The sequence below is a fragment of the Phoxinus phoxinus genome (genome assembly GCF_949152265.1).
Source record: "Phoxinus phoxinus genome assembly, chromosome: 3".
NCBI classification, from domain to species: Eukaryota; Metazoa; Chordata; class Actinopteri; order Cypriniformes; family Leuciscidae; genus Phoxinus; species Phoxinus phoxinus.
Window position 1 is genome coordinate 47,353,528 of NC_136878.1, and position 20,000 is coordinate 47,373,527.

A 20,000-nucleotide genomic window follows, 5' to 3' on the forward strand; every position below is an offset into this window, starting at 1 on the left:
AAACATTGATAATCTTCCCGATCCACAGCTCTTGGCTGGTCGTGATAGTAAGCGCTCGCATGTCGATCGTCTCTCTCTCCAGGACTTCCAGTTCCGGCAGATGAAGAAGATCCGCGTGTTCGAGTCGTGCGTGGACCTGCCGAAGCCGCGCTCCAGTCTGCTCTGCGTCTCCAATAAGTACGGGCTGACGTTCGCGGGCCGCGAGCGAGCGCTGAAGGTGTTCTGGACCCGAGACGTGATCGCCGCGGGCCGGCAGGAGGGAAACCCCAACGACACCGGTGAGCCATACATCAGCAGAACCGCACGCTGGAGTTAGTGGGAGAACGGGTTCACATTTTTAAAATGACATTATTTGGTGTGGAAACCAAAATATTCCCTATATATATAATATATGCACATGTTTCTGTCAAAACAATATGTTTATATGTTAGTGCTGGTCTCCTCTATTGTGTCGTAAATCGAGTGAAGCGCTTCAGGAACAGGAACACATGTGGGCGGGGCTTGATTGTGTCTGTGAGGACTTGATTGGATGGTTGTGGTTTTCTATTGGCTGATCTCATGTGAGTGACAGGTTATTGCCCCGCCCACATCACCACAGAAGAGACGAGATGCTGCGAGAGGAACTTAAGGGGTGCTTCTCAATATCCCTCCTCGTCTCCTCCGTCCTCCATGACGCTGTGAAGTAGGGGTGTGCGATATTACGATTTTTGATCGTGGACGATTAAAATGTCTCCACGATCTGCTTTTGAAGAAATATTGTAGGATCGTGCATTTTATCAGTTTGCATTTCTGGCGCCTCCGTCTCAACATACTGTACAGCGCGACGTATATCCACATGAAATGCAGAGGAACGGGACACTGTAGTTCATAAAAATTAATTATTTGCATGTCATTCGCTGCTGATGCGCTGTTCTAACGGGCGCTTTTCTGAGCGCAATAGACCCGTCGCGCACATGCACTAAAAGCCTGTCTAACAGCACTCGTTACTGAACTAAGTTATCTTTCGAGTCTTATTGCGCTAATACTGTCAAATACACACAAGGTTTACATAAACAAAGTTGGTTATGTCTAAAGTGAAAGAACAATAGGAAAAATTAAGACAAAATCTGGTTGTAAAATGCGTGTAGACTCGTTGCGCGCAGATCTTAAAGTGACAGTAGCCCTAATAGTAAACATGCAGCCGCTTGTCCTTAAAGGGATAGTTACCCAAAAATAAAAATTCTGTCATTATTTACTCACTCTCTAATGTTGTTCCATACATGTATTAATTTCTTTCTTGTGCTGAACACAAAAGAAGATATTTTGAGGAGTGTGGCTAACCGGGCGGTTGCTGGTCCCCATTGATTACCATAGTGGGGAAAAACTATTATGGAAGTCTCTGGGGTACATCAACTGTTTTGGTTACCCACATTTCTCCAAATAACTTTTATTTTCAACAGAAGAGGGAGACTTATTCGGGTTTAAAACGGCTTGAGAGAATAACATTTTTTTGGAGAACTATCCCTGTTAATAAAACAACAAAATACAAAGAGCATCTCACTCACTCTTGACTGAGAACTTTAATAGTAGCTTTAATAAGAATCAATGTAAAATGTATATAGTGAAGTCGATGTTGTGTTTTATTTTCATATTTGTTCATTTAATTACTTTCTTCAATGCTGTTAAATAAACCTACAGCTGAAAAAATAAAACACTGTTTATTTAATTTGTATATTAAGTTGTGTATGTGTATCTGTGTTCTTAATTTTTAATAACAAAGAAAATGACAAAGATTTTTTATCTTCGCCACTTTGGCCTAAATGTCTGCCATTCTTTTTTATTTTATATGTTGTTACCTAAGGCTTTGTTTTTAAAATAGGGACATTAGTTCGGCTGTGATGCTCAGTCACTTGCAAAATAGTAAAACCAACATGAAAAGGAATCGTGATAAAATCGTGAATCGTGATTTTCCTGAAAAAAATCGTGATATTATATTTTTGCCATATCGCCCACCCCTACTGTGAAGTGATGCTCGAGTGATCAAGTATTCCAATGTAGAAAAAAAGCTTTCATTCGATTCCTCCGTCCTCCTTTTCTTTCCTTGCAGCCTTTGCGTCCTACAGACGCGAGGGAAGGAAACGAGGATGCACAAATAAGAATTGAGAAGCACCCATTGTCCGGCTGTAGAGGCCACGCCTCCCGGCTGTAGAGGCCACGCCCCCACGGCTGTAGAGGCCACGCCCCCACGGCTGTAGAAGCCACGCCCCCCGGCTTCAGAGAGTGAAGTATCCCTTTAAAGACCCAGATAGATTTTTATGTTATTTTCTGGAATAAATGGACTGAATACATCAATCTCACTCAATCAGACTTTAATTGATTTGAGTTATCAGGTACAAAGTTGCTGTTAATAAAGGGAATAAAAAAAAAAAAATTTAACCATATTCATATTAAAGTCAGAATGAAATCAAAATGGACAGTTCTATTTTTTGTATGGCGTATTGCAGTGTTTATTCTAAATGATTTATGGGTGCACATCATTATTGTGTTAATAATGTTGAATCAGAATAAGTTCCTCTCGCAGCATCTCGTCTCTTCTCTGATGATGTGGGCGGGGCTATAACCTGTCACTCACATGAGATCAGCCAATAGCAAACCACAACCATCCAATCAAAACGGACACAATCAAGCCCCGCCCAAAATTGTTCTGTTTCCAGAAGCGCTTCACTCGATATACGGCACAGTAGAGGAGACCAGCACTACACCACTTTCATGCCGAGTTTAAATATTATTATTATTTTTTTATTATTGCAAATTTTAACAAACATAAGATACAAAAACAGACAAACTTTCATAAAATAAAAAATATATAGTTAAATAGTCAACAAGAAAAATAATATTAGGAAGCCTAATTTACCGATTGGAAATGTTTTGCCAAGAGATGTTAAAGAAAGAAAAGAAAGAAAAAATACAACACAAATGAATAAAAGCACATTATGAAAGAATATTAAACATGGCACACATTCTAGAGGCTTCTGTAGCTTTCTTACTGTGGAACTGATGCCTCTTGTGTGTTTTTCTTGTGTAAAACCTGACGTGTGTGTGTGTGTGTGTGTCATCAGTCGAGTGTCCGAGCGCCGCGACGGTGACCGTTGCCGTGGCGATGCATCACATGGCCCTGAGCAGCGACGAGCTCACGCTGTGTGTGTGTGGAGCGAGCGGGTCCTCTGACCTCACGCTGGACTTCTACGACGTGCGCACCTTCCTCAACAAGGTCACACACTCTTTTAAATACTAGTATTTAATACTAGGACTTTAAGTGTTTTTAAATACTATGTATTAACATTTAAATACATTAAACATACAACATTAAACATTTGATACAATGCACTTAATGAATTTAAAGGAAAGGTGTGTGTGTGTGTGTGTGTGTGTGTGTGTGTTGACGTGTGTGTGTGTGTGTGTGTGTGTGCGTTGACCTGTGTGTGCGTTGACGTGTGTGTGCGTTGACGTGTGTGTGCGTTGACGTGTGTGTGCGTTGACGTGTGTGTGCGTTGACGTGTGTGTGCGTTGACGTGTGTGTGCGTTGACGTGTGTGTGCGTGTGTGTGCGTTGACGTGTGTGTGCGTTGACGTGTGTGTGCGTTGACGTGTGTGTGCGTTGACGTGTGTGTGCGTTGACGTGTGTGTGCGTTGACGTGTGTGTGCGTTGACGTGTGTGTGTTTGCTGCGTTGACGTGTGTGTGTGTGTGTGCGTTGACGTGTGTGTTTGCTGCGTTGATGTGTGTGTGTGTGTGTGTGTGTTGACGTGTGTGTGTGTGTGTGTTGACGTGTGTGTGTGTGTTGACGTGTGTGTGTGTTGACGTGTGTGTGTTGACGTGTGTGTGTTGACGTGTGTGTGTTGACGTGTGTGTGTTGACGTGTGTGTGTGTGTTGACGTGTGTGTGTGTGTTGACGTGTGTGTGTGTGTGTGTGTTGACGTGTGTGTGTGTGTTGACGTGTGTGTGTGTGTGTTGACGTGTGTGTGTGTGTTGACGTGTGTGTGTGTGTTGACGGGTGTGTGTGTGTTTGCTGCAGCAGGGCCGACAGGAGAAGCGTCCCTTCACCTCCTTCAGACCCCCGTCCTCTCCAGACTCGCTGGTCCAGGATCTGAAGTGGAGTCCGGTGGACCCGACCCGTCTGGCCGTGTGTGTGTCCGATGGCAGCATGATGGTGCTGGACGTGCAGGACTCCGTCAGTGTGTTCGCTCAACTCCCGGCCTCCACGGGAATCACCTCCGGTCAGTGTTTAAAGGGAACCTATTCTGCAGAATTCACTTTCACATGGTGTTTGAACGTGTGTGTTGGCAGTGTGTGTACAACCACCCTATAGCGATACAAATCCACCCAGTGCTTTAAAAAAAAAATCCCCATAATTCATAAGCACAGATTTCTTCTCTGGGTGCACCCAGTCTTGCAACCAGCGCAATTGACTTTGTACACCGCCGCATGTATCATTCCTGTTCTGCACCCGCGCACAGCGACTCTTCCCTCCACAGACGCACGTCGGTAAATTAGTGAATGAACTTGCGGTCGGGGGGGCGGTTCAGTGTAAAGAGGAGTGTGTTCCGGCGCAAACGTTCCCTGGTGATATTCTGCAGTTTCAGAAAACAACTCCGCCACTGACCAGGAGAAACCCAGTCTAAAGACAGCGGCGCCGCGCGTTAGTCATATGCTATTTTAAGGGCGCGTGCTTGGCCATTATGTAGCGTGTGAACAACACACACACTTTGATTCTCTAATCTACACAGACGCAGCAGTTTTCATTTTTGCAAATCATACATTATTACAAGGAAAAATATTAACACATGAGGGAAATCATTGTTGTGTCCGTGAAGATGTGAAGAAATACATAAATCTAGTTTACACATTTACCCAAATTATTATACGCCTGTTTAACCGAAGCTAATGTGTGTCTGTTTCTCCATCATCCCCAATGTCACTTCTCTGTGTTTTACGGCCCTGACGAGAACGTCGGTCTCCTCGGCTGTGAACCGCTCCTGGCGTGCGCCGGCAAACCCGCCGTTATAATAGCAATCCGCCGTTATAATAGCGATCCACCGTTATAATAGCAATCCGCCGTTATAATAGCGATCCGCCGTTATAATAGCGATCCGCCGTTATAATAGCGATCCGCCGTTATAATAGCGATCCGCCGTTATAATAGCAATCCGCCGTTATAATAGCGATCTGACGTTATAATAGCAATCCGCCGTTATAATAGCGATCCGCCGTTATAATAGCGATCTGACGTTATAATAGCAATCCGCCGTTATAATAGCGATCTGACGTTATAATAGCAATCCGCCGTTATAATAGCAATCCGCCGTTATAATAGCGATCCGCCGTTATAATAGCGATCTGACGTTATAATAGCGATCCGCCGTTATAATAGCGATCCGCCGTTATAATAGCGATCCGCCGTTATAATAGCGATCTGACGTTATAATAGCGATCCGCCGTTATAATAGCGATCCGCCGTTATAATAGCGATCCGCCGTTATAATAGCGATCTGACGTTATAATAGCGATCCGCCGTTATAATAGCGATCCGCCGTTATAATAGCGATCCGCCGTTATAATAGCGATCCGCCGTTATAATAGCAATCCGCCGTTATAATAGCAATCCTCCGTTATAATAGCGATCCGCCGTTATAATAGCAATCCTCCGTTATAATAGCGATCCGCCGTTATAATAGCAATCCGCCGTTATAATAGCGATCTGACGTTATAATAGCGATCTGACGTTATAATAGCAATCCGCCGTTATAATAGCAATCCGCCGTTATAATAGCAATCCGCCGTTATAATAGCAATCCTCCGTTATAATAGCGATCCGCCGTTATAATAGCAATCCGCCGTTATAATAGCGATCTGACGTTATAATAGCGATCTGACGTTATAATAGCAATCCGCCGTTATAATAGCAATCCGCCGTTATAATAGCGATCCACCGTTATAATAGCAATCCGCCGTTATAATAGCGATCCGCCGTTATAATAGCGATCCGCCGTTATAATAGCGATCCGCCGTTATAATAGCGATCCGCCGTTATAATAGCCATCCGCCGTTATAATAGCGATCCGCCGTTATAATAGCAATCCGCCGTTATAATAGCGATCCGCCGTTATAATAGCGATCTGACGTTATAATAGCAATCCGCCGTTATAATAGCAATCCGCCGTTATAATAGCAATCCGCCGTTATAATAGCGATCCGCCGTTATAATAGCGATCTGACGTTATAATAGCGATCCGCCGTTATAATAGCGATCCGCCGTTATAATAGCGATCCGCCGTTATAATAGCGATCTGACGTTATAATAGCGATCCGCCGTTATAATAGCGATCCGCCGTTATAATAGCGATCCGCCGTTATAATAGCGATCTGACGTTATAATAGCGATCCGCCGTTATAATAGCGATCCGCCGTTATAATAGCGATCCGCCGTTATAATAGCGATCCGCCGTTATAATAGCAATCCGCCGTTATAATAGCAATCCTCCGTTATAATAGCGATCCGCCGTTATAATAGCAATCCTCCGTTATAATAGCGATCCGCCGTTATAATAGCAATCCGCCGTTATAATAGCGATCTGACGTTATAATAGCGATCTGACGTTATAATAGCAATCCGCCGTTATAATAGCAATCCGCCGTTATAATAGCAATCCGCCGTTATAATAGCAATCCTCCGTTATAATAGCGATCCGCCGTTATAATAGCAATCCGCCGTTATAATAGCGATCTGACGTTATAATAGCGATCTGACGTTATAATAGCAATCCGCCGTTATAATAGCAATCCGCCGTTATAATAGCAATCCGCCGTTATAATAGCGATCCGCCGTTATAATAGCGATCCGCCGTTATAATAGCAATCCGCCGTTATAATAGCGATCTGACGTTATAATAGCAATCCGCCGTTATAATAGCGATCTGACGTTATAATAGCGATCCGCCGTTATAATAGCGATCCGCCGTTATAATAGCAATCCGCCGTTATAATAGCGATCTGACGTTATAATAGCAATCCGCCGTTATAATAGCAATCCGCCGTTATAATAGCGATCTGACGTTATAATAGCAATCCGCCGTTATAATAGCAATCCGCCGTTATAATAGCAATCCGCCGTTATAATAGCAATCCGCCGTTATAATAGCGATCTGACGTTATAATAGCGATCTGACGTTATAATAGCAATCCGCCGTTATAATAGCGATCTGACGTTATAATAGCAATCCGCCGTTATAATAGCAATCCGCCGTTATAATAGCAATCCGCCGTTATAATAGCAATCCGCCGTTATAATAGCAATCCGCCGTTATAATAGCGATCTGACGTTATAATAGCAATCCGCCGTTATAATAGCAATCCGCCGTTATAATAGCAATCCGCCGTTATAATAGCAATCCGCCGTTATAATAGCAATCCGCCGTTATAATAGCGATCTGACGTTATAATAGCAATCCGCCGTTATAATAGCGATCTGACGTTATAATAGCAATCCGCCGTTATAATAGCAATCCGCCGTTATAATAGCAATCCGCCGTTATAATAGCAATCCGCCGTTATAATAGCAATCCGCCGTTATAATAGCGATCTGACGTTATAATAGCGATCTGACGTTATAATAGCAATCCGCCGTTATAATAGCAATCCGCCGTTATAATAGCAATCCGCCGTTATAATAGCGATCTGACGTTATAATAGCGATCTGACGTTATAATAGCAATCCGCCGTTATAATAGCAATCCGCCGTTATAATAGCAATCCGCCGTTATAATAGCAATCCGCCGTTATAATAGCAATCCGCCGTTATAATAGCGATCTGACGTTATAATAGCAATCCGCCGTTATAATAGCGATCTGACGTTATAATAGCAATCCGCCGTTATAATAGCAATCCGCCGTTATAATAGCAATCCGCCGTTATAATAGCAATCCGCCGTTATAATAGCAATCCGCCGTTATAATAGCAATCCGCCGTTATAATAGCGATCTGACGTTATAATAGCGATCTGACGTTATAATAGCAATCCGCCGTTATAATAGCGATCCGCCGTTATAATAGCGATCTGACGTTATAATAGCAATCCGCCGTTATAATAGCGATCCGCCGTTATAATAGCGATCCGCCGTTATAATAGCGATCCGCCGTTATAATAGCAATCCGCCGTTATAATAGCGATCCGCCGTTATAATAGCGATCCGCCGTTATAATAGCGATCCGCCGTTATAATAGCAATCCGCCGTTATAATAGCGATCTGACGTTATAATAGCAATCCGCCGTTATAATAGCGATCTGACGTTATAATAGCGATCCGCCGTGGAACAAGCGCGCCGGCTCTTAAAGGGAATGTGAGAGGGCGCTCTGATTGGTTTATTTTACGTTACGCCCAAACCACACCTATGAGTAATGAAGCGACTTCAGACCAACACATTTTAGATTTGCGTCGGCGCAAGAGTCGTTTATACTTGCGTTTGATACTTGCGTTTCTGATCGTTAAAATAGGGCCCGAAGAATCATATTTTTTCCTCAACTGTGGCGGAAACGGCTTCCACAGAGATCTCTGATTGTAGTCCTTGAAAACCCCAAAAGTAGTGTTTGAAGTCCTGTGCTGTGATCTTACAGTCTCTGCACGAGCCCCGCTGACTCTTAAATGCGTCCGCTTGTTCCTCTCTCTCTTGCGCTGCAGTTTGCTGGAGTCCCAAAGGAAAGCAGGTGTCTGCTGGGAAACTGGACGCCACAGTGGTGCAGTTCACTCCTGTAAGTGTCTGCACTCCACATCTGCACTCTGTCTTCTCGATGCGACACGCACCAATGCTACATTTTCTAAATGTCATAATCATCTGTTAACAAACAAGTATTCATTACTTCAATGAGCTCACTGTTTCTGCATTAAATTAAAACTTTGATTTGTATATGTACATTTCTGAAAAGATAACTTGGACAGTTCCCTCTGATGACAGAACACTGTAAACTGTGATGAGACGTTTTCAGTAAAGCTGCTTTGAAGTGATGTGTAATTTGTAAAGCGCTGTACAAATAAATGTGAATTGAATTGAAAACGTGAATCTGATAAGGCCCGTTCACTCCAGGAACGATCGCTATATTAGCGTCCACACCAACACGAGACCATTCTGTGTATCATTAGCTCAATTTGTCGTCTGTCACTTAAGGATGCGTTCTGATTGGCTGATCGGTCATTAGCTGGAAGGAAAAAAAGGTAGTTACTGCAGGGTTCATACAACGTGCTTGAAGTTCTTGAGTTTGACTTTGTTTTAAATTGAAGTCCTGGAAAACCCTTGAAAACAGACATAATTATGAAGAGGTACTTGAAAAGTGCTTTACTTATTTAAATAAATAAAAAATTAAAACACAAATACAATATTTTCACGGAAAATTATCTCTGCAGCCCGTCTGATAAACCCCCATCAGTAATTATTTCGATATGAAGCACTCCAACATTATTATTTATTGAACAATAATAGCCATTAGAAACTTTGTATTTAATATATTATTAAATACGTTGTATTTTGGATGCCTTATATCTGTAATTTGAGTTTAAAAACTCATTTTTTTAGTTAAAAAATCCTATATAATGTTTGATGAGTGCGATCATGAGTGCGATCTCTGATTGTAGTCCCGGAAATCCCAATAAAGTAGTGCTTGAAAGTCCTGGAATTTGATTTGACAGAATCTGTACGAACCCGTTTTTAGTTCTAGTTGTGGTGTGGACTTCTCATAGAGCTGGAGTGATTATCAACAGTTATCGTTTATAGTTATCGTTATCATTGGTGTGAACGGGGCTTTAATCCCGTGTGTGTGTGTGTGTGTCAGACCTTACAGGCCAAAAAGGTGATCCCGTGTCCCAGCTTCTACAGCCAGGATCATCCCGTCAAAGGTACGTGTTGTTCGGTACAGTATCTGGCATCAGGTGATGTGGTCAGGTGACCATGACACTGTAAAGTATTCTTGATATCTATATTGAACAAAATAAGTATTGCTGTTGTAATATTTTACAGTACAATTGCAATGCTTTAGATAATTTTCAAACATTAATCATCATTAATCACATTTATTAACGCTGGCTAATCCTTTAATAATGTTTAACAATGCACCGATCCTCTCCCCCGCCGTGTGCCGGCAGTGCTGGACGTGTTGTGGCTGAGCACGTTTAACTTCGCGGTGGCGTACGCGGCGGCTGACGGCTCTCTGGAGACGCCGCCCGAGCTCGTGGTGGTGTCCTTACCCGTGAGTTACTGTGTGTGTGTGAGTGTGTGAGTGTGTGTGTGTGTGTGTGTGAGTGAGTGAGTGAGTGAGTGAGTGAGTGAGTGAGTGAGTGAGTGAGTGAGTGAGTGAGTGAGTGTGAGTGTGTGAGTGTGTGAGTGTGTGAGTGTGTGAGTGAGTGAGTGTGTGAGTGAGTGAGTGTGTGAGTGAGTGTGTGAGTGAGTGTGTGAGTGAGTGTGTGAGTGAGTGTGTGAGTGAGTGTGTGAGTGAGTGAGTGTGTGAGTGTGTGAGTGAGTGTGTGAGTGTGTGAGTGTGTGAGTGTGTGAGTGAGTGAGTGAGTGAGTGAGTGAGTGAGTGAGTGTGTGTGTGTGTGTGTGTGTGTGAGTGAGTGAGTAGAAAATACCGTGTCCAGTATAAAAACCATTACTATGGAAAGAATAGCAAAACAAACCTGTGTGTGTCAGAAAAAGGACGAGAAGAGAGGCGAGCGCTACCTGAACTTCAACGATCTGGTGTACGGCTCCTGCACCGAGAGGCAGCACCACTACTACCTGTGCCACGTCGAGGACTGGTGAGACACACACACGCGCGAGTGCTGATACACACGTCACTGGAGGCGGGAAATAATGAATAAACTGATTTGTCCTGCGCAGGGATCTGGTGTTAGCCGCGTCCGCCGCTGCTATTGAAGTTTGCATCATCGCCAAACAAGAGGACAAGGTAATCACACACTCCAGAAGACGGCTTATTTTCATTAAACTAAAAATATAAAATGATCACACTATATCAAGTGTCTCTAGTTACTATGAAGTAACATTAAATACTAGGGCTGCACGTTTTCAAGTTTTTCATTAACCGTTAACCGAGGCCCTTAGCGGTTAATACTCGGTTAACCCGTAAATGCGTCTCTATAGCACGCAGTGTGTTTATCGTGCAATTTATACGCGAAAATGAGTTTTTACGTGCATATGATACGCAGTTTTTGCATGCATTTGATATGCACGTAATACACACGCACCCCACACCACTACTAAACCTACCCTAACCAACCCATGCGTATCATATGCATGTAAAAACTAATTTTCGCGTATAAATTGCATGATAAACTCACTGCGTGCTATAGAGACGCTTTAGTGTGATCGGGTTGCAGCACCATAGTGTGCGCGCCGAACCCCGAGATACAGACACGCGAGAAAGGGGTAGTTCATTTTTAACACCTTTAATAACTGGTTGGACCACATTTGAAACGAAATTAATTTATAGAAATAAAACGCAGTGGTAAGGACAGAGCAATTAAAGTAGGTCACTGACTTTTGCGTTCGCGGGTGTTGGCTGTTGAGATGGTACAACAATGAGGCTGTACTTGAAGTATATCTAAGCACTGCACTGCAATACTTGCATCTTGCCCCGTCATTCTCGATTTTAAAGTGCTCCCACGCTGTGCTTTTCTTTGCCCGCTTCATATTAGAAAACTGGTCATGACTTCTTGTGGACATTACAAATGTCTGGGAGCGCTCTCTGGTGGTGCAAAAATGTATTACAACTAAATTCAATGCACGCCATTGACGCCACTTAAAGGCCGTGTTGCAGGTTAAATTTTTCAACGAATTTGTGCAATTTGCTTGTTGGTAATGAACATTTAAACTGTTATCCATTGTATTTTATGTTGTTGGGTATCACAAAACGGAATATAATACGAAAAAGTAGGTACTATCTTACAGCGCCAACGATTCTCCTTTCCGCCACAATGCATTCCATGACGTCACCTTGGGGAGAGAGTTTACCAAAGCCCGCCGTGAGAGCGTTGAGAGCGACTAGAGAGACGAGTAGTAGACGAGAGTATTCAGATTATAGAACATGATCATTGTCTATACAACACATCTCTAGTCACCTATAACTGTTTAAGTTGGTTCATAAGACTTCGTGAAAAAAAGTAAACAAACAATTAACATAGGCTACTCGTGCGTGCTGGCTTGAAGGGGACCATGATCCTGCCTGAGATGTGTGTATGCGATCTTCAGCACAGACAGGTTCAGGCAGCATGCATTCAGCATTCAGTCACATCTGGTCGCGGGGTGAGCTCCTCGACCAGCGACCAGAACGCACTCACTGCCCTACAGCACAAGCTTTCCAGCGCAGTTTCCACGGGACGGCACCGCCCGCGCGAGCACCTGTCAAACACCGCGACAGACACGCGCCGGCTACGCTTGCAACAACATTTTCACCGGAGGAAGAGAAACGCTTAGAAACGCCAATATAGCTAGCACGATGCCTTCTATTTATAGATGACAAAGACAAACTTTACCAGTACTATGACAAAGGCTACCGTTACTTATCTGAACTAACGTCATGATCATCACCGCCACTATAAAGAAAACGTTGATTTTTCACTCGGTGCTATTCAATGACAGTAAAAAAAAAAAGTGTCGTTATCTCATTGCTGCGTTGCTAAATGATAGCAACTCACCAGGACACTTCACCAACTCTCCACTCGTTCTCCTCGGACCATGCATTTCATCGGCTTTGACGGCCATCAGGCTAGCTTTCCTCCACTTCTCCCCAACGTGACATCATCGCCGAATTGCGTGAAAAAAAACGTTAATACCAAAAACGTAAAAAACTGGTATTTAAGACCATTTTTGAGACATTTTAAAAATTATATACATATCTTGAGTGATTTAAGTACCCATTAATCGACAGTGGTGGTTAACCTGCAACATGGCCTTTAACCGAGCAAAATGTTTCACTCGGTTACGCAATTTTTAACGGTTAATCGGTTAACCATGGACACCCCTGTTAAATGCCTACAAGACTATGAATTTACTCTGTAACTAGAATATTCCTGCTTATGAGTTTGGTTAGCAGGAAAGGGTTAGGGGATGTCATGTGATGTGATGTCATGAGGTGTTGTCATGTGATGACATGACATGATATGATGTGTGTGTGTGTGTGTGTGTGTGTGTGTGTGCAGGTGAACTGGGAGCTGTGGTTGCTGGAAGACGCCAGTCGAGCGGAGCTTCCCGTCACCGAGAACAACGAGGACACACTCCCTGTGGGCGTGGCCATCGATTACACCAGCCAGGAGGACATCCAGCTGTGTAAGATCCTCGTCTATGTGCATGACGTGTTCTTCCTTGTTTGTGCTCCAATGCACGTTAAAAATACACGAGTTGGACTGTGAACCAAACCGCTCTTCATGCCTCTGATCTCGCGGTCATGATTTTACAAGATATATCGCCATTTCATTTTTAGGTTATACTTTGTTACAGTGTCCTTACATATGTTACATGTACTCACCATAGTAATAAGAGGAAATTATGCATAATTACATGCAACTAACCCTCAACCAAACCCTAACCCTATAGTAAATACATGTAGTCAATTAATATTACTCAGCACTTAAATATATAATTACATTGTAACAATGACACCTTAAAATAAAGTGTAAACCAGTTTTATTTCGTTTAATTGTGCAAAATCGATTTGAAGATTCCCACCACTAGTTGTAAACATCAGGGGCTTTCGCACCTTCTCATCGTTTCTAGCACCATTGGTGGACGTTCCCGGATGTCGGTGTGTTCGCACCGCAGGAACTAGGAATGATTTTAGTTCTAGGAACTCCTTTAGGAGGAACTCATTTACTCCTCCAGAGTCGGTGTAACCCAGCGCTATAGGAACTACAGTGACGGTAGTGTTCGCTGATTGGCCGAACGCATGCCAAACACCAGCACACGCCATTATTAAAAACACACGGATATTTACTCCAGAAACTAACTCTACGCACATGTAAAACAGTGATAGATGAAGCTCTCAAGGTGAGGATACACACGGCAATGTTGCTGGGCAATCTGGGCAACGCTTGTGCACTTTTCCATTGAAAATGGGCAATACATTTCTTTCTGGATCATTGTAGATCGGTTGTGGGCCATGTGTCTCATCAAGTTGCCCTGTGTATCATCACCTTTAACCTTTACGCTGAGGAGAAGACCCAACACTACTCTGAGGGACCGAGATAAACATGATGTATTTCTAACCCTAACCCTAAGGGGACCAGCCAAGGGAAAACACCCTCGTTCCTAGAACTATCCGGAGCGAACGCCCCTGTAGTGCTGTCACCGGTCCTGCTGTGTCTGTTGTGAGATGTTTTGTTCCTGTGTTCCCCAGCTGACGAGAAGCGTGTCCCTCCGGCACCGACGCTGATGCTGCTGTCTACCGATGGAGTTCTGTGTCCGTTCTCTTTGCTGAACCTCAACGCCGGGGCGAAACAGCTGAGCGTGTGTGCGGTGCCGCTGCCCGAGGACGGGGAGAGACCGCCGCCCGCCCGTAAGACATCACACACACTCGCTGAAGCCCCGATACACTCCTCGTTCTTCTTGTGTGAAACACCTTTGCTGCGATATCCTGACAAAGTCCACATTTAAATATCATAGACTGTGAAAAAATATGTGTGGTTTAAATTACTTCAGTGTACTTCAGAGACTGGAAGGTTGCCTCAATAACAAAATAAACACAACAAAAATTGTATTTAGAAGTTCAGTTTCCACTATAAAGCAGCTCAGTGTGTTCACGTGTGAGCTCGACGGACTGAGCAGAAGAAATGAGCCAGAGATTTACAGCTCGAAGAAGGCGGAGCTTCAGAGCCACACCCTCCTATTATGTAATCGGCACGTGAACCAATAGTGTGTTGGTGTCAGCCCACTTATTTTTTTAGCTGCATTAATTCCTGTATTTTTCCATTCGTTTTCTTCGTTAAATCCTACTTTTTTAACCAAAGCAACCAGCTATAAGAAGAATCGCCTTACAAACTTTAATTTAAAGCTAAACGTTTTTGAAAATCGGACACAAACAATAAGCAATAATTTAAAGTTGTTTATTGTATCAATAGAGACAATAGATTTTAAGTGCATTGCAAAATGATTATATATATACACAAATAATTATGTTTTGCAGCATAGCTGACTATCTCTATTACCGGTACACACTTTCAAGCGATTTGCTCGCAGCAATGCTCTGAGTTTTTGTACAGCCTTGTGGGTAATTCAGAGGTGTTTACCAGCTGGAGTGTATCCGGGCCTTTATTGCGTTCTCAACCTACAGGCTGCTTTGATGTTGATTGATTTAATTTAATTGTAGCTCTTTAAATCTCTTTTAAATCTTTTGTTTCAGAGTCGTCGTCCTCTGCTGCTCTCGTCTCTGCAGCGTCCTCCATCTTCCCATCTTTCTCCGCACCTCCTGGCACAGCTCCGCCCCCAGCCTTCACGGCCCCGCCCTCAGCCACATCATCCTTTACAGCTCCGCCCCCAGCCTTTACAGCTCCGCCCCCAGCCACATCATCCTTTACAGCCCCGCCCCCAGCATTCACAGCCCCCCCCACAGCCACATCATCCTTCACAGCCCCGCCCCCAGCCTCATCCTTCACAGCCCCGCCCCCAGCCTCATCCTTCACAGCCCCGCCCCCATCATCCTCAGCTCCGCCCCCATCCTCCTCAGCTCCGCCCCCTTATCCGTCCTCCTCCGGTTTCTCGTTCTCTCTTCCTCCTCTGGGATCCGCCGCTCCCTCAGGCTTCTCTCTCGGCTCCGCCTCGGCTGGTTTCTCCTTTACTGCTCCCAAACCCTCCTCCTCCTCCTCCGACGCTTCTGCCTTCTCCTTTGCTTCCTCGGCTCCTCCTCAGCATCTTCCCGCTGTTTCTCCCATCATCAGTGGCCCCAAAGCCCCGGCGGAGCCTGCGACGCCTGCCGTCAGGATGAACCTCACCGACAGGTGAGCGACTGATCCATTAAAAAGTATGTGTGTAGTGTGCATGACGTCACCCGTAGTGTTTCTGAAGAGCGTTTCTGAAGCCCAAAGTGGGCGGAGCCGGCCTTGGCCGCGCGTCACTCCCGGATAAACGAACATGTGCAGCGAGGCGGATTAGCTGATGTGACATTAACAGACAAACAGCTAGTAGTGACATCAGCGGCAATCCACCTGTCACTCAAGTGGCCACGCCCTTAAAAAGTTATAACACAGTCGTCATGAAGGGCAATAATAGCGATATAGACCAACACCACTTTCTGCACCAGACTGTAAACATGTTTTCTTCTGCTGTAAAGTTGGGCATTTAACATGCGGGTCTATGGGATTGAGTCTCTTCTGCAGCCGGCCTCTAGTGGCCAGTGGAGGAACTGCAGTTTAACTCACTCAGTGTTGATTACTGAGCGACTACAGGTGGAAATTAGCAATTGTTGCTATAACCTGGCCCAAGACATATTCTCTTGTTTAACAAGTTTAATGTTTAATTGTGCATTGTCCTAGCCTAGAAATCCAGATGCACCCTAGCGGCAGCAAAGTGTATTCTGCAGCAGGGCAGTCTAGCAACTTTCCATAGACCTTCTAGCTGCAAAAACCTAAATTGGGTCAGGCCAATCACGTCGTGTATAGAGTAGGCGGGGGCGGGCTTAACATATGACGACAGAGTTGCGACGGCTGCCACTTGAAAACACAGAATGGCGGCTGCGGATGGAGAACAGCGTCTTTCCAATCGGCTTTGGCCGCGACTCTGGAGGACTTGGAGTTACGTTTTTCTTTGAGAAAAGAGCAAAGAACGGCACTGAAGTCATTCTTAAAACAGGAAGAAGTGTTCAGAGTTTTGCTGGACCGGATCTTTGCCGATCTGATTAGGTCACCTTCTTCGCTGCTGTGGTTGGTTGTAGCGCTATCCTATTGCAACCGTTTATCCCGCCCCTCGGATTGAGCCGCGTCTATGGAGAGTTGCCAGACTAAACATCTGGATGTAAGTCTGGCTTGCCAGGCTAGCACTGTCCCTGTTTCAAATAAAATAATTTCCATTTCCAATTCGAGAGAGAGAGGAAGAGGAAGGTTGCCGCTTGGCCTGATCTCAATATTTAATTCCCTGGATAATCCTGAATGATTAAATTAGTTTCTGACGATGTTTTGCGGCAGGTTTTCGGCGGTGGACACCATGACGCCGGTCCCGACTCCTGCCCAGCCGTACTCTTTGACCTCGACACCCAAACCGGCAGAGGTCATCGGTCCGACGGGACCCGCGCTCAAACCAGCCGTTCCTGCAGGTACACACTCACATTCCCAGCTCCTCGTTTATAAAACGCAAGTATGATCGGCTTTAAAGGTGCAGTGTGTACGTTTTAGCGGCATCTAGTGGTGAGGTTGTGAATCGCACCCAACAGAAGTTACGGTGGCCGACAGGAAGTGATGTCGTCGTCTGAGACTGCAGAGAGTAGCCAGTTCAGCAATCAGATTTCTTTACAACGATTAATTACAAAATTAGGTTTACTTAATTATTCAGAAAAACTATGTTATCGTGGATATTATTGTTATATAAAAGTGTTAATTTTCTTTTTTAATGATTAACTTTTGAATGGGAATCATCATATTATCCTGATTTCTGGAGGATCATGTGACACTGAAGACTGGAGGAATGATGCTGAACATTCAGCTTTGATCACAGGAATAAATTACACTTTACTAGATATTCACATAGAGAACTGCTTTTGCATTTTCTTGATCTGGATATGATGCGCTTTGTGCTTGAATTTAAAGTTAACTGATTATGTTCCGTTTTTTTATGCATATGGGCATTTACAAAAAATCCTTTAAACAAACTTGTCATACTTTCACATGTTGGATCATTCTGTGAATGTCTTTATAAACGTGAGGCATTAAATCAGAATGAAGATGATGATGATGATGAAGATGATGATGAAGATGATGATGATGATGATGATGATGATGATGATGATGATGAAGATGATGATGATGATGATGATGATGAAGATGATGATGATGAAGATGATGATGTGTTTCAGGGTTGCCACGCAGCGCCGCTGTGCATAAACCAGCCTCAGTCGCCACTCCTGCGCAGGTACGTCACCAGACAGGCCTTGACATTCACTCGTCTGCTCACCAGTCGACTGACCAGTGCTTTTTAAAGGGATAGTTTCTTTCTTCTGCTGAACACAAAGGAAGATATTTAGAAGAATGTCAGTAACCAAACAGTTTCTGGTCCCATTGACTGCCATAGTATTTTCTTTTCCTACTAAGGAAGTCAATGGGACCAGTTAACTGTGTGGTCACCAACATTCTTCAAAATATCGTCCTTTGTGTTCAGCAGAAGAAAGAAACTCATACAGGTTTGAAACAACTTGAGGGTGAGTATATGATGACAGAATTTTCATTTTAAAGGGCCCCTATTATGACATTTAAAATGTTCCTAATGTTGTTTAGGGAGTCCCCAACAACAGTTTTACGTGCATGCAATGACAAAAAACACTTTTGTTTTCGTATAATATGCATTTATTTTTACCTGATTTGCTCACCGACTCCCAAATGATTCGTTCAACGACAACGACTTTTCCAAACCCCTCCTTTGCGCGACGCTAATCTGCGTTGATTGGTCAGATGACCCAGCAGTGTTTACAGAGATAATACTTATTGTTTAACACGGAGTACAATGATGCTTTTATCAATTCAATTGTGTTATAATAATGAGTATAGTCCACTGCTTTGTAGTTTGTAGTAAAAAACTAAAAATAAGATGAAGAATTGAATGTTATTAGCGAGCATAGCCCAGAGTTCATATTGTAAAAGCACAATCAGTCTTTGTTTGCGTTAGCCCGATTCATAAACATAACGTTTTTACACAAAAAAAATGCAGTTACGTTACTACGAGGTATTACTTTATTCTTTAGACAACTCCGAAAACAACGACAAACACTTCACATATCTCAATACAATTGCCATTGAAGACCTAGAAGCTAAACGGTGCTTACACAACAAACAAAATCATTATTAAGCATGCTACATAAAACATAAAAGCAAAAATTATGAATAACACTTACAGGTTGTGATACGGAGGAGGAAGCTGATGCAAATACACTTGGAACTGAACCTTCCTTCAATATCAGCCGGCTCGCGAATCCAAGTTTGATTGCATTTAAGTTGGTAAAGCAATCGTCTTGAAAATGACGCGAACAAAGCACAAGGCTCGGACTACACTTCTGTGGTATAGCTGTATATATGAATTGTAGCCACTTAGTCTTCAAATGCTCCTCCTTGGGCAGATGAAAAAAGTTTGCTTTTGAGCCGCACTTCAGAACACAGCGTCTCGTCGCCATGATGTTTCCCTGGCCTTGGAGCGCAATAAGTGGGCGTATCGTATTCAAATAACTTGACAAGTTGACGTCATCTAGTCAGAGAAAAAGCTTCGGTCTTCTAACGATTCATAAAAATGACTCCGAGTCGACTCTTACTTTTGAAAGACAATAACTTTATATACGGTGCACTTTCATATTTCAAACTTTGCAGGATGTTTTTTTTCACTTAGATCTATGTTGCACACTACATGAAATGTAAATTTCAAAATTCCATAATAGGTGCCCTTTAAAGTGAACTATCCCCAATTAGGCTGCTGTCACTTTAAGACCTGATGCACGGATCCAATACTGTTCCACATGTGATTTCTCTCACAGCTGTTTACGTTCACTTAGAACGCCGTAGTGACTGCATGGTAACACCCTAATACGTGTTTTTGCACTGGCAATGGTTTAAAAAGCATGAACAGAATAACATCAGTGTCACGTGAGCATAACCATGATAGAGATGATGATGATAAAGCAGCTCTGCAGCACGACACTAGCCATCTGTGTGTGGACGAAGATTGTGGAGACGTCTGTTCGCTCGCGGTCTCGTGTCGCCGGGTAGACTCGGATCTGACCGGTGTGTTCTTGCGTGG

The 20,000-nt window shown here is 43.7% G+C and overlaps 1 protein-coding gene across 2 annotated transcripts in view; it reads left to right on the top strand.

Annotated features, from left to right (window-relative positions):
• The window catches only part of nup214 (nucleoporin 214), an 81,833-nt gene that overhangs the window by 944 nt on the left and 60,889 nt on the right, over positions 1–20,000 (top strand). For both annotated transcript variants that reach the window (XM_079608697.1, XM_079608698.1), the window contains exons 2-14: positions 83–278; positions 3,099–3,250; positions 4,056–4,254; positions 8,714–8,784; positions 9,859–9,922; positions 10,169–10,272; positions 10,713–10,819; positions 10,902–10,968; positions 13,220–13,346; positions 14,413–14,571; positions 15,415–16,009; positions 17,192–17,319; positions 18,076–18,131. In XM_079608697.1, coding sequence (XP_079464823.1) covers positions 83–278; positions 3,099–3,250; positions 4,056–4,254; positions 8,714–8,784; positions 9,859–9,922; positions 10,169–10,272; positions 10,713–10,819; positions 10,902–10,968; positions 13,220–13,346; positions 14,413–14,571; positions 15,415–16,009; positions 17,192–17,319; positions 18,076–18,131 — 2,025 coding nt within the window. The remainder of the gene's footprint in view (positions 1–82; positions 279–3,098; positions 3,251–4,055; positions 4,255–8,713; positions 8,785–9,858; positions 9,923–10,168; positions 10,273–10,712; positions 10,820–10,901; positions 10,969–13,219; positions 13,347–14,412; positions 14,572–15,414; positions 16,010–17,191; positions 17,320–18,075; positions 18,132–20,000) is intronic.